At 47.9% G+C, this 14,619-nt stretch overlaps 1 protein-coding gene across 3 annotated transcripts in view; it reads left to right on the top strand.

The window, feature by feature from the left end:
- The first annotated feature begins 326 nt into the window (after positions 1 to 326).
- Positions 327 to 14,619, top strand: part of LOC125750703 (BTB/POZ domain-containing protein KCTD16-like) — a 39,600-nt gene continuing 25,307 nt past the window's right edge. For 2 of the 3 annotated variants that reach the window (XM_049028905.1, XM_049028907.1), the window contains exons 1-2: positions 327 to 865; positions 1,399 to 2,335. In XM_049028905.1, the coding sequence (XP_048884862.1) occupies positions 1,492 to 2,335 (844 nt within the window). In that variant the 5' untranslated portion in view covers positions 327 to 865; positions 1,399 to 1,491. Of the gene's footprint in view, positions 866 to 1,147; positions 2,336 to 14,619 lie in introns of those variants that run through there. The other variant, XM_049028906.1, reaches the window with a different exon arrangement.

The raw sequence follows: 14,619 nt of genomic DNA, 5'->3' as shown, positions 1-14,619 counted from the left end.
ATATAAATATAGGCTACGTGAATAATATAAAACTTTGTGTTTGGCCCATCGTAAAAACCGTTATGTTATAATAAAAACGCCATTATGCTCGTTTTTGTATGACACACACCTTAACGGAGCTCTACGTTAATGAAATTCATTTTCATATTATTACGATGCATTGTAAATATACTTTATGATACATTGATAATACATTATGATACATTGTAAATAAAAATACTTCGTAACAGCATTTATCGAATAGTGGGTGCACTAAGCCACATAGTGACAATAATTTTCAATGACCGAGAGAAATAAACAATCAATCCCTGTTACAAGCTGATATTTATAATACGCACAAGACGAGTTCAAATGTCACAACACCCGAGCCATCGAAACACGTTGCATTTGTAGGTGACATTTTCCTTTAAGATGATGTAAGACTTCGCTCCCCTGTATGGTTTCTCCCCTGGCCGCTGAGGCAGCATCTAAGCGTGTGCGCGGTGCCGTCCGGAGCGGCTCCCGGAAAAAGCTTCGCTCCTCGGTTAGCGGCGCTATTACGCACCGACCGCTTCAAGCTTCGCATCCGACGGCAGGAGATGAGGAGTTAAGTGCGATCGAGGGACCTTGCAGGAGTGCACGTCGGCGAAAACATGTGAAGTGTCCTAAACCAATCTGCATATTTGGGCGTGTATTTATATATACATCGTCATACCTGATATATTTCTCTGAAGTTACTCGAGATCAACGGACACGATTGTGCTTCAAAGAAGTTGGAAATATATCTCCAAACAGCAAAGATTTCCACTTGGACTTCTGAAGTTGCTGATAAACTTCATTTTATTCGCAGATATGGATTGATGTGAAATCAATTGATTTTGCCGAGGTGAGAATCTCGTTACAATATATATATATATATATATATATATATATATATATATATATATATATATATATATATATATATATATATATATATATTTGTGGGTCATATTTTATATGAGGCGTGATAACCTTAGAATTTCATTGCAAACGACGTCTTTAAAACTACGACTTCGCAGTGAGAAATTGTCGTTTAATTGCTACCCCCCCCCCTTCTTTGTCGTACTGATTCGGATATTGTCGCAGGCAGTAGAGGGACAGTAATTGATATAATATTTTAAGAAAGCATCGATGTTTTGCCGCTCGTAAATAATTTAATAAACATCCCGGATTTCTCCGTTGCCCCCATTTATTTGTCCCTCTGATATTTTTGAAGCTGCCTGCAGACAGCTGCTTTGGTTTGTTGATGGAGTACTTACTGGAGGGGTAGGTGGATATAGGCTACGAAAATTACCACATATTGCAGATCGACATTGAGGGTTCCGGACCGTCGGCTTTAACTTCTGCGTCTAGTTTCACTCGATTTTCTTCTTGCAGTTGCAGGACCAGTCGTCGATCGCATTAAGAAAGCAGGAAATCATACAGAAACTTTCGGCACAGCCATCAGACGCCGGGGCGATTTTCGTGTGCATGACTGAAACGATGGCACTGAGTGGGAACTGTAGGACTTACCCTAATGCCAAGGAGCAGGGGACTGTCCAGCCCGCTGTCCCCGATGTTATAGAGCTGAATGTCGGGGGGCAGGTCTACTATACTCGGCATGCCACATTAATCAGTATTCCGAATTCCTTACTGGGAAAAATATTCTCTCCCAAGAAAGATGCATCCAACGACCTGGCACGGGACCCTAAGGGACGCTACTTCATCGACAGAGATGGCTTTTTATTTCGATACGTATTGGACTACCTCAGGGACCAGCAGGTCGTGCTGCCCGATCACTTTCCCGAGAAGGGGAGACTAAAGAGGGAGGCGGAATACTTTCAGTTGCCGGAGCTGGTGAAGATTTTAACCCCCGACGACCTGAAACAAAGTCCAGACGACTACTGTCACAGTGACTTAGACGACGCTTCCCAAGGGAGTGACCAGAGGACGTGCCCCCCGGCATCACTAGTGCCAGCCAGCAGGAAGTATGGCTTCATCACGGTCGGGTACCGAGGATCGTGTACGATGGGGAGGGAGAGCCAGAGCGACGCCAAATTTAGGAGGGTGCCGAGGATTTTGGTCTGTGGAAGGATCGCCTTAGTGAAAGAAGTCTTCGGGGAAGCATTAAACGAGAGCCGTGACCCGGACCGGCCTCCCGAGCGGTACACGTCCCGCTTTTACCTTAAGTTCAAACACCTGGAGAGAGCCTTTGACATGCTGTCCGAGTGCGGATTCCAGATGGTGGCCTGTAATTCGTCGGTGACGGCATCGTTTGTCACTCAGTATACCGATGACAAGATCTGGTCCAGTTACACGGAATATGTCTTCTATCGTAAGTCCATCATCATTCACTTCCCCGCCAAATCCAGAACCCGAATTTAAATGAATATTTTTAAGCACGAGCCATGGAAGTTGGACATGCTGAAGTCATCGTTATTTATTATACGGTGCCTGTGTAAAGTTGATTACCCCATATTTGTAAGATTTGCGCAAGGGATGCGCATGTGGTGGATGGGCAGTAGTACATCAAACGGTGTGCTTTTATATGTTGCCACCAGGAGGCGCCCTCGGTACGCTCATGGTTCGGGACGCCCCCCCCCCCCCCCCCCCCCCGCATTGAATCGCTCAGAGCATCTTCGACGATCGTAGATTTCCTCTGGAGATTGCGTGCGTGCCAGGGAAGTATGGAAATTAAAATGCAGGGAGTGATCTGTCCATTCACATATACGTATAGAGTGTTACTACTGTATGAGGACTAGCTTGCTGCCGTTTGTCAGTCAAACACGTGCTTGGGTGTGTGTGTGTGTGTGTGTATGCATTAGGTTTACCTTATATTGCGGGGACCACAAAGCCGGCCAGCGTGGCTTAAATGTTTGTCTTGTTGCGCAAACAGGCGCTGGCTGGATTTGGAGAGGGGTGACCTGTTTCATTAGAGACTTTCATCTGCAAAACCTTTCAGCTGATTTCGGCATCGTGGGGACTATTTTCCATGTCCCCACAAAGATCTGTGATTGCAATCAAAAAACTAAAAGTGCCAAATGTCTTGTATTTTGTTTGGTTACTTATGGTTAAGGTTGTCATGTTGGGATTAGAGTTTTCCCCAATTGAAATGAAAGAAAATCCCCACAAAGACATGAGTAAAGTTTCTGCATGTGTGTGTGTGTATGTGTACATGCATATTTCCATGGGAACCTCACTTCTAAATATTAAAATATTTGTATAAAATAAATGATCAGTGCATTACTGGAACACTTAGATAATGAGACTGTTGGCACTAGTGTCTGTTTCGGTCAGTAATGGGCACTGATGAATGATCTTGTCTTCCATTTGAAGTTGGTCACTTGGCCACAGCTGGACATCCGCGGTTATTTATTATTTTTTCTGCAGTGGACTCAGATAAGTGGGAATCTGCCCTTGGTCTGAATGCAAGCTCCATTTCCTGCCTTCCTGAAAGAGCGTTTCTTAAGTTTACATCTGTCTAGCTGGGCTGGGTGGGCGTCTGTGGTAATGGAGACTGGGAGAAGCTCCTGTGGGATTTATGGTCCAGCAGAAGAGATGGAGGGACAGCCGTGTAGAAACGATGCCCCCTTTCCACACATCAGCCTAATTAAGTAAGAACAGTGAGTAACAGCAGTCGGGTCCCTGTTTGTTAGCGAATGGAGCAATTTGGGTGGAAATGGTAACTGCTGGGTTTACCCAAATACACACGTTGGTGCCAGTAGAATGAGGGCGTGTCGGTGTCACCGTGGGCGTGTCGTCATGGCTACGCGGCGATCCTGTCCCTCCCCAGCCAGCGTGGCTTAAATGTCTGTCATGGTGAGCAAGCAGGCGCTGGCTGGATTTGGAGAGGGGTGACATGTTTCATTAAAGACTTTCATCTGCAAAAGCTTTCAGCTGATTTGTTTATGCAAACAGACAGAAAAGCAGGGCAGAGATGTTTCTCAGTCCTTGGCGCCGATCTTTGCTCCTCAAATCATCCGGTACATATGCATACACTCCGTGGGCATTTTGTCCGGTACACCTAGCTGGTACCAGGTAGACCCACTTTTGCCTCCAGAACTACTTCAAGGGTAAATAGTTTGTGTGCCCATGTGTGTTTGGCCTTTGCACGCAGCACTGCTGGACTAAGCCGTTGTTTTTCACTTGTGGCCTTCCTGTTAGCTTTAGCCAATCCAGCCCTTCTCCTCTGATCCCTCTCGTTAACACAAAGTTCTCACTCCCCAGGACTGGATATTTTTTCTTTATCGCAGCATCCCCTGCAAACCCCAGAGACTGCAGTGTGTGGAAAATGCGAAGACGACGCCTGTTTCTGAGACGCCGTAACCAGCACGTCTGGCACCAGCAGTCACAGCCCATCCGATTAGATTGTTAGATCACGCGTTTCAGCCTTTCTGATGCTCAGTCGGACTGCGAGGGACCTGCTGACCCCGTCTGTCTGCTCTGCGTATTCAGTTGGCTGTCTGGTGGATCGGCCTCAGTCAGACGTGCTGAATTGACTGGCCACTGTGTGAAATCACAAGCTGCATTTTAGTGACGTGCTAATAATCAGATAAACGAATCTGACATTATTGGCAGGAATGAGTCGCTTCATTTTGTTTATCATCCATCGATCGGCGTCTTTGCTTACAAAGAATGCATGAGGTTTGCTGTCATGGATTCTCCCGATTGGCTGTCCTGGTCCATTAGGGTGCTGCCTGAGACAGACTGGGTACCATATGTGCCATTAAAAAGCACTCTGTTCCTCCCCCAAACAGCCCCCCTTGGGCGAGTAACGGGCATGTGCCCCGGCACTGATTTCCAGACTGTTAAGTATTAACTGCTCGCTCACTCTCTTTATTTCTGGAAGCTCATAGCATTCTTTGATAAAGCCTTTGTAGGATTCTGACGTCTCCACGAGCTGTGGGTTCTGGGCTGTCCGTTCCAGGTCTGGACTGATATCCATCTGCATTTGGGACGCAGGTTCCGGGAAGTTTCACTGATTTGCAGAAGATGGCTTGAAGCCTGTGCCCACCTGCGCTGGTCTGTGCCTCTTGAAGCCCCTCTCCCACCCCCCACCCCCCACCCCCCGCCCCGCTGACCATGCTGCAGAATGCTAAGCGGGGGAGCTAGCCTGTTTTCTGAAGGACGTGTGACTAAATGAAGTTAATGGAGGGGGTGACACTCTGCCGCTGGCCGCTCCAGGGCCGCTCCGGGGCCGCTCCAGGACCGCTCCGGGGCCGCTCCAGGACCGCTCCAGGACCGCTCCGGGGCCGTTCCAGGGCCGCTCCGGGGCTGCTCCGGGGCCGTTCCAGGGCCGCTCCGGGGCCGTTCCTGGGCCGCTCCGGGGCCGCTCCAGGACCGCTCCGGGGCCGTTCCAGGACCGCTCCTTGGCCTCTCTGGGCTGCTCCGGGTCCCTCTGTCACACTCCCAGGCTCTCGGTGTACGACTCTTAGTCGCCTTTTCAGGCTCCGCTGTTCCCATTCCAGTGTAGCACCCTGAACAATCAGCAGCCTGTATAGTCACTCACCGAGCTGCTGCACGCCTGGGGTGATTTATAATTAATCACTGTGCCGCGATGCCCAGCGGACGCAGTCCAGTGCGTCGTGAATCACGCCGTAATCTTGTGCTGGACAAGCTGTATCCCCTAGGGATGAGGTGTGTTGGATGCGGGGCCTGCGAGCCTGTAGGCAGCGTGGTGCGTACGAGCCTCCTGGCAGTTCCTGGTGCCTGAATGTTGGCTGCAATGTTTTGGGGACAGTGAATCTAGACAGGCAGTACTGCACGGGTTTTAGGAGCTGATAGCATGGCGCACTGTCACCCGTGAACATCAGGAAAGAGGCTGTGCTTGAGAACAGGGGGACTCCTGCTGCAGTAACGTGACATGACAGCCGGGGGGAGCCGTCAGGTTCTGACAGCCTCATTCATGCTCGGTAGCTGAGACCGCTTCCCGCCCCACTCCTCTTGGGAGGGGGGCACAGGGGCAGGTCAGGCCAGGACTGGCACAGCAGAGGCCTATTGCAGACAGCCTGTCACCTGGCAACAGGCTCCCTGATACCTGTCATGGAAACATACAGGCGTGAACGCAAGGTGACGTTATGCAGGGATCATTCGGTAAAATCCCATTTCCAATGTCCATCATGCTAAAGCATTGCTAAAAAGCCTGTGGCATATAAAACCTGTTTACAGCTTTATTGTAAATTGCCGCCACTTTAAAGTGTAATAATGCAAAACCATTTGAATGAAAAGCTCTGAATTACATCCCAACTTTCTCAAAAGAAATTTTGCATAGCAGCTTATTATGACAAGGCAGCAGTTTATAATGTCATGTGGATTTGCGAGAAAGACAAATAAAACCTGGCAGATGCTGTGTACCATCCATCCATCCATCCATCCATCCACCCATCCATCTATCCATCATCCATCCACCCACCCACCCATCCATCCATCCATCCATCATCCATCCATCCATCCACCCACCCACCCATCCATCCATCCACCCACCCATCCATCCATCCATCCATCCATCATCCATCCACCCACCCACCCATCCATCCATCCATCCATCCATCCATCCATTCTGTTGCCCTCTCCCGCTTCGGGGTCAGCGGGGTGCGTCTGCGCTGCTCTGTGGCTGTTATGCTGCTGGAGGAAGATGAGACGTCCTTTCGGTCAAAGCTGAGTGTCGCTGTTGAAGTCAGAAGCCCTGGAATGATTATCACAGACGTCATTTTCTGGTTCATTGTGACTCCTGCTGAATGACCACACAGATTATCTCAAGCGAGTCAAGCAGAGAATTAGTTCTATAGGACGCTTGCGATAATCACAATTTGCGAACCAGCTTTGTAAATAATGGCAAATAGTGATTTCACAATATCATTAATTGCAGTGCGGGGTCGCTCAGTGGGTAACACTGTTGCTTCACACCTCCAGGTGCGTGACGATAGACTGCAACAGTTCCCGATAATCGCTGAAGTATGTTTAATTTCCGGATGATCGGGCGATTTTGGCCAAACCAAAAACTATGGATTTTACACAGGATGTAGCTCTTAGCTGAGGTTGAAGTTAAAAGAGAAGGGATGTTAAACTGTCAGCCCACTGCAAGGCCCCTGTTCAGGCACACACTGCACCATATGCACTCGCAGCTTCGCTCTCTGCTTGGGTCCATAGAGCAGTTGCATTGCATTTAATGGAGCTGCATCCCAGGTCACATCATCAGGTCTTCATAACACCCCTAGGGAGGGGAGCAAAGTCTGCTCAACACTTCCACACACTTGTCTGAAATTAGCCTTCCTGTGAGTTTTTTTTAGACTGGAGAGTGAGATGACACAGTGGGAAGGGGCAGAGTCTATGTCACAAGTCCCCCAGCGCCTGTCTCACACTGATGACTCATTGCTAATGATCCTTTTGGACCTGCAGAAGACATTGGTCTACAGTCTTGTATCTTGAAGTCATGGGAGTAGAAGAACGCAAGTTTTCCGGAAGCTTCCCTGAAAGCCATGAAGGGCTTCTTAGGTGTCCATTTGCAGGCTTCCTCTCGCTAAGGGCTGGGATCTGGACGGACGGGGGTGCAGGTGGATCATTGGGAAGGTTTCCCACGTTACTGGGTTATGCTGGCGATACCCATCAAGCCAGAACTTCATTCACAGGGTGACATTCCAGCGCCTGGCTGAGCTTCACGCTCTGATGGCTAACGGCCATCATTATCTCCATCAGTGTGGACACGCTGGAGATGTACAACATGCCAGTAGTCACGTTTGTCCTTGAATTGTAGCAATTCTGCATGAAGAATGGAACAGAACTCTGGCCTTGCACTCTGAGTCACTGATCACTAACTTCCAGGGACAGCAGCACAGAAACAGCTCTATAGCATTAGGTTCCTTGCATCTATCCCATCATGCGGTATAAAAAATAAAAACAATCGGTTGTTTGCAAGGTGATGCCTGTGGCTCTGATTTAGCAGGAACACAACGACGGCAGAGACAAGCCGATATGCATTCAAACTGGCTGGACGAAGCGTAGCCTTGAGTGAAGGGGAGGAGTCAAATTGAAAAGCCTCCGGCTGATTGGGTAGCCTTGAGTGAGGGGAAGAGGCCACACTGAAAAGCTTCATGCTGATTGGACAGGGGTCATGTGCCAGGAGAATAATGACTTTTGGGTGAGAATTCTAGAAATCACCAAGTATCTGAAATGCAAATTCAGGTAAATTCTTTGTCACGGTAGTGTATTTGGGAACACACATTTGCCCAAAGGTTATTTATATATGAATAATATATCGCACTTCAGCTTTTCAATTGTTGTTTAGTAGAAAGTCTATTGAGTGTCTGATGGAGAATATCTGCATCACGGGTTCAGATCCTAGAGCTTGTAGGCAGCAGCTGACCTGGCAGAGATGGGGCTCTCCCTCCCATGTCGGCGGTGACGCTCGACTGAGACCGCTGGAGGATTTCGGGAAGCTCAGATCAGGATGTGAGAGTCACTCCATTGCTGGCTTCCTTAAGGTGATGCCTGGAAATGGCCTGCAGGTAGCTGAGTGTCTGTGATTAAAGCTGACTTCTGGCCAGGGGTCTCCCAACGATTGAGAGTGAATGTCGCTCCGAAGCGTAACAAACGGCTGGATTAAGGCTCAGGCAGCGCGACCTCTGAGGGGAATTCACCGCTCCTCAGGAGAGAAGAGAGTCTCTGTGTCCCCCTGTATGTTATTGAGTGATACTGGACCCAGAAACATGTAATGCTTATCGCATGTGGTGCCAAGGGGTTGGAACCAGAGCCGATTTTCTATAATTCAGGAGCCAATGAATTTTCAGTGCTGGCCAGTGTCCCTGTGGTCCTGCCTCTTTATACACCCATGGCTGGACCAGCAGCAGGGGGGACCAGGCCAACATCGGTCCTTTTGCAGGAAACCACATTAAAAATGGCTGATGGATTAAGGTGTCTAGTTGAGACAGTGATAATTGAAATGAACAACATTAGGAGATTTTACACAACCATTCTGATGTGCTTAACAGCCACTAGCCTGATATGAATGATAATTGCTAATTGCTAACTAGTGAAATTGAATTATATTAATGGAAACTCTACAAGTTTGTCTGTATATGAGATGATGAAAGAGTATGAAAGGGCGCTTCGCACAGAACTGAAGGAAACGGCTTCATTGTCGATTTGAATAGACTTTCTCCTCATGTTTTCCATGGCTTGGTGACTCTCAGAAAGCTTAAAAACACACACCCGGCAGCTCGACTTTGTTCTGAATGACACTGCTTAGAATCTTTCAGAAAATAACAGGGGTCAGAGGGTGCATCAAGCCTCTCAGAACAACGCGAAACGTGGAGAAATGCCCAGCAGAGAGCTTTGTTTTGGTTTTATGATTTATTTCCCAATGAGCGAAATGCACTGTGAGGTGCTATGGGTGTCCCCTCGACCCTCGGCCCCACCCTGTCCGTGGCCACAGACGGGTACGACGTGTCCTCGCTGCTGACGGGCTGTTAATAACCCCCGCAGACCTGACCCCTCTTCTCTTCCCACAGTCGGTAGCCACTGACTTCATATTAGCTGGGCTTAAGCAGTGTTCTGTAGGAGACTTCTGCTGCATCTGAATACATATATGCCGCGTGTCTGTGCCTGGTCACGCGTGTGGAGGCCGGATTAGCGGGCGGGTCACGCCCCCACACATTGCACAGGCCCCGGCGTGATGTGGAGCTCCTGTTCCCTGTGCTGAGCTGTGTTGCCTCTGTTATGAGTGCTGTTTGGCGTTTGGCTCGGGTTTGTGACACGCAGATAGTGAGCTGAAATCCTTTCATAGAGATGAATTCGCTTTGACATATTTCAATGCCGGGAGAGTAAAAACGTCACATAGAAAGAACCTGGAAATATTTATGAATGAAAAAACCAAAAGGAACAACAGCAGAGGGGTGAACTCCGCCCCCGTTCAGGAACATTTCCCATATATCCTGCCATATAAGGTCTGAGGGAGGTTTCTGGCCTAAGCTTACATTTTATTTCTTTAGCAGGCACATTTATGCAAAGCCACGCACAGCTGAGAAGGCCAGTCTCTGAAGCAATTGGGGGCTGAGGACTGTGACCAGCAGGACCGAGCCTGGGATTTGAACCAACAACCTTCCCACTGGGGGCATAGTCTCCGAGCCCAGCGAGTCACACGGTGCACCCCGGGCCCACGGGTTACACTGCATCACATTTGAACTCAGACGTCAGAAATTAGGTCTTAGTTGGAAATTTCCACTGGTACCCCAGCAACCCCGACCTCAGAATTCAAGATGGCTGCACCCTTCATCAACAGCAGTGAACGCTGTAGTTATATACTGTTTACGAGCACTTACATATTATTTGTGTCTCATTAAATCGGTTATACGTACAGTACTGTCCAAACTCTATCTACGGACATACGGAGGTATAGAATGAGGCCTCCCATTCAGGGCAGTGGTGAGGAGAGGACTCTCCTTAAGGAGGTGTAAATCGAGGCCTCCCACTCAGGGCGGCGGTGAGGAGAGGACTCTCCTTAAGGAGGTGTAAAACGAGGCCTCCCACTCAGGGCGGCGGTGAGGAGAGGACCCTCTGTACGGAGGTGTACGACTTATGTCGGCCCTCCTTATGTCCGCCCTCCTTATGTCGGCTCTCCTTATGTCCACCCTCCTTATGTCGGCCCTCCTTATGTCGGCCCTCTTTATGTCGGCCCTCCTTATGTCGGCCCTCCTTATGTCCGCCCTCCTTATGTCCGCCCTCCTTATGTCGGCTCTCCTTATGTCGGCTCTCCTTATGTCGGCTCTCCGTGATCCCGTGAATATTCAGAGGTTGAGCGGTAGATTAACAGTTTCTACAGAGAATGACATGACCTCTGCCTTTGCAGTCTTGTCTGGAATGACTCTGTCCTGCTGCAGCTCATAGATCGTCCGCATTACTTCTTCCAGGCCTCTGTGCCTTCGCAGTTTTGCCATCTGAATTAATTGACGACTCTCAAAATGTTCGTTCAAGGAACTTTCAAGTAAAAAAAAACATGCAACTGGCGTCAAGTGAACTCTGCTTAACTGCATTTCTACGGCTTTCCAACGTTCCTTCCCCTCCGAATCCAGTTACAAAGCTATGGGCTGTGACCAGATCCCAATCCCTACGCTTCTCCTTACCAGCAGCTGCTCGGATGTATTTTCACAGTGTCGTGCTTTTGGCCTTCAGGTTAAAATTGCTGGGTAGGTATGTTTCAGTCCTCGTGTAAAATCCGTATTGAGATATTTACGGGTAAGTCGTGACAGCGAGCTAGGCTGCGGTCTCATGAGCTCTTCACCCCGCTGGGTAGTTCGCCATTACAGAAACGTGCGGCTTCACTTTCAGCGGGCTGTCATTCCCACTAGCACTGTAATTTAAACAGCTCAGGCTTTAGGTCTGTGTCCCTGAACAGGAGGTCTGTAAGTGGATGAGGTTTAGTTGCTTAGTTTGGTGTCAGGAAGCTGCTTTTTAAACACTGACGTTAACTGTCATAATATATTAGTAACAATATGTACAGATTATTTGAAGTTTTACTTTAAATTTGATTGCTTGCTAACCCTGGAAGAGTAGTAGCGCATGCAGTTACTGCCAGATTTAGGTCTGGGTGCATCTACAGTTACTGCCAGATTTGGGTCTGGGTGCATCTGCAGTTACTGCCAGATTTGGGTCTGGGTGCATCTGCAGTTACTGCCAGATTTGGGTCTGGGTGCATCTGCAGTTACTGCCAGATTTGGGTCTGGGTGCATCTGCACGATTGGTTTGCTGTGGCTCATTTTCATGTCACGTCAATGATACTGTGTCACCGTGAGGGCCAGTGAACCTCGTCAGGGTGGGTGCGCTGATTCCAAATTGTGACTTAGGTAGGCTGCCACTCAGAAGTAGGAGATGGGGAGGGGTGGTGGAGTTGGGGGGCGCTCAGGTCGCCAAACTGGAAGCCAAAGGGGTGCAGAGCGGGGGAATTTAGCAAATAGCGTGTCACTAACTTTGTACACGACTGATGCGGTTAATCAAATAGGCCACTGTACAAAATGCTACCAGATAAACCACAATTCATTCATAATCCTGTGAATATATAGTTTCACAGACATATTGTTACATTTTTTTCTGATTTGTGCGAAATCATGATGAATAATATAAAGCCGGTCTGCACGGCGCCAAGGTGAATTGGCTAGGCCGGACTCGTGGTTGGCTGTTGGGGGATGGGTGATGTATCGATGTGAGAGTGTCAGATTAACACAAATGGATAAGAAAAGGTCTAAGCCATTAGGTGCCCGGATTATTAAAAGAGAGGAAAGAAGAAGAGGAGAAATGCACAAAAATAAAGGCGTGCAGTTATTTAATCTCTTCATGCGTATGATATTACGCCTGTAATGAAATAGGCCAGTCTAACACCAGTATGTTTGTTAGTCAGTAGGGCAACAGTGTAACACTTGCATTGTCTTTTTTTCATTTTTTGTATTTTCATGCTGATCCTGTAAACCAGACACTGTCAGCCACACCCATTTTTTGAAGAACAGTATTAGTTCCTGTTCAGAGTAACCAGAACAATAAGGGATCATTCTTTTAATTCAGGAAAATGATAAACTTTTAAGTTGAACAAAGAGCGAGTCCAGTGTAGAACACCCCAGGTACAGCGAGGCTCTCGGGGGGGGGGGGGGGGGGGATCCCTATAGCAAGGGCGACGGCTTCTGGATGAAGCAAACCGCTGTGTGCAGAAATTCCAAAACACCAGTGAAAATATCACTCCTTTCGGTTGGCAAACACAGACAGCAACGTATGAGACTAAAATAACAGCATTGCCAGCTCTCACGCATCTGGCGTGACACTCACACTTTCAGACTCTCACGCTCACGCAAGAAATTTTACGGCAGATCTGTATCATTCCATCATAAACCTAAAATCAGCTACATCAAAAGCGTTACGTGCATGTAAATGCGTGTGCAGTTTCTCGAACTGGAAAATCTTACTCCAACCAGCTGAGCAAAACTGGCAACCCTGAAATAATCAGTACAGTTCCGCGGAGATATTCTTGTTATTTCATATCTTAAATACAGCGGCAGTTTTTAAAGATAGAATCTGAGCACAGATATTGTTATGAACGGTAAACATGTTGCCATCCACCGCGGCTGGCAGGCCGTACCTCAAATGTCACCGGTGTGATGAAAGACTTCAATTTCCACCTGGAGGAAGTGGAGAATCTCTTCTGATGAAGTGTGTAAGGGTACTGTTCAGAGGAGGCGTGTAGCTAAGGTTAGCTCCTGCAAGGATCCAACACCCTCCACCCGACCTACTTATAGACACCTAACGGCCCAGTTCAGGTTCTGGGAAAAACTTTAAATGGCTTGTTTATGAAACATTACAGACAGAATCCCTCCATGTGCTGTGACTGTTGATGTACCACAGGGCTGAAACAAAAGGCCTGTAACAACAACAACAAAAATAATAATAACAAAAATAATAATAATAATAATAATAATAACAAAAACCATAACATCTATAAGAATGATGCAGTCCTTTTTCAAAATAGTTTTATAATCATTATCGTCATCATCATTTGTGTTTGTTCTGAAAAATTCCCCCACTCCCCTGAACTGCCCCAAATACATTTTTGTCATTTCTAGTGGAATGTAATAATGTGCATAATAATGTACAAAACAGAAATCCAGCTTGACTTTTCTAGTTTTCAATCTAAAAATCGGAGCCTTTTTTGTTGTGAATCATTGGGGCTTCGAGTCGCCTAATTCAGTTGGCAGTTTGGAAGTAGTACGCTTGCACTGTCACGGAAACCGCTGAGATGTTAATAGGAGGAAAATGGGCGGTTTGGTGATAAAACCAGGGTGGTAACCCCTACAGCTAGCCGTCTGCTCTCATTGGCTGCCTTCATTTGCCATTGGTATCTGGGATAAAGTATTTCATAATGGCTGTGTTCTGCGGCTTTGCGCATAATGGCTGTGTTCTATGGTTTTGTGCATAACGGCTGTGTTCTGTGGCTTTGCCCATAATGGCTGTGTTCTGTGGCTTTGCCCATAAAGGCTGTGTTCTGTGGCTTTGCCCATAATGGCTGTGTTCTGCGGCTTTACGCATAATGACTGTGTTCTATGGTTTTGTGCATAACGGCTGTGTTCTGTGGCTTTGCCCATAATGGCTGTGTTCTGTGGCTTTGCCCATAATGGCTGTGTTCTGTGGCTTTGCCCATAACGGCTGTGTTCTGCGGCTTTGCGCATAATGGCTGTGTTCTGTGGCTTTGCCCATAATGGCTGTGTTCTGTGGCTGTGTCTGTTGGCTATGGTACAGTCCTTTAACCTCTGGGGACTGAGCGGTGTTTCCTCCTTGGCTGTGCTCAGACAGCGCCTCTTACTGGCTGCTTGTGTGTCGCTGACCTGACAGCCCTTTTCCCCTCTGGTACTTTGGTTGTTTCTTGACATTGATGCCCCAAGGAGTGAAAGTGTACCTTTCATTATAATAACTCAGGGCTGAGGCGGAGTGTTCCCAGGAGATTCTGATTGTCATGTCATTGCCAGAGATGGGGGGGTCTCAGGCTGGGGGGGGGCGGAGTGTGCTGTTCCCTAAAGCTGTAAAGGTACTGCTTTCCTCCTGAACAAGCTCATAACTCATAAGTACATCAATACAGGAGGCAGGATA

Source organism: Brienomyrus brachyistius, chromosome 10, assembly GCF_023856365.1.
Source record: "Brienomyrus brachyistius isolate T26 chromosome 10, BBRACH_0.4, whole genome shotgun sequence".
Classification (NCBI taxonomy): domain Eukaryota; kingdom Metazoa; phylum Chordata; class Actinopteri; order Osteoglossiformes; family Mormyridae; genus Brienomyrus; species Brienomyrus brachyistius.
This window is presented reverse-complemented; position numbering and strand designations above follow the sequence as displayed.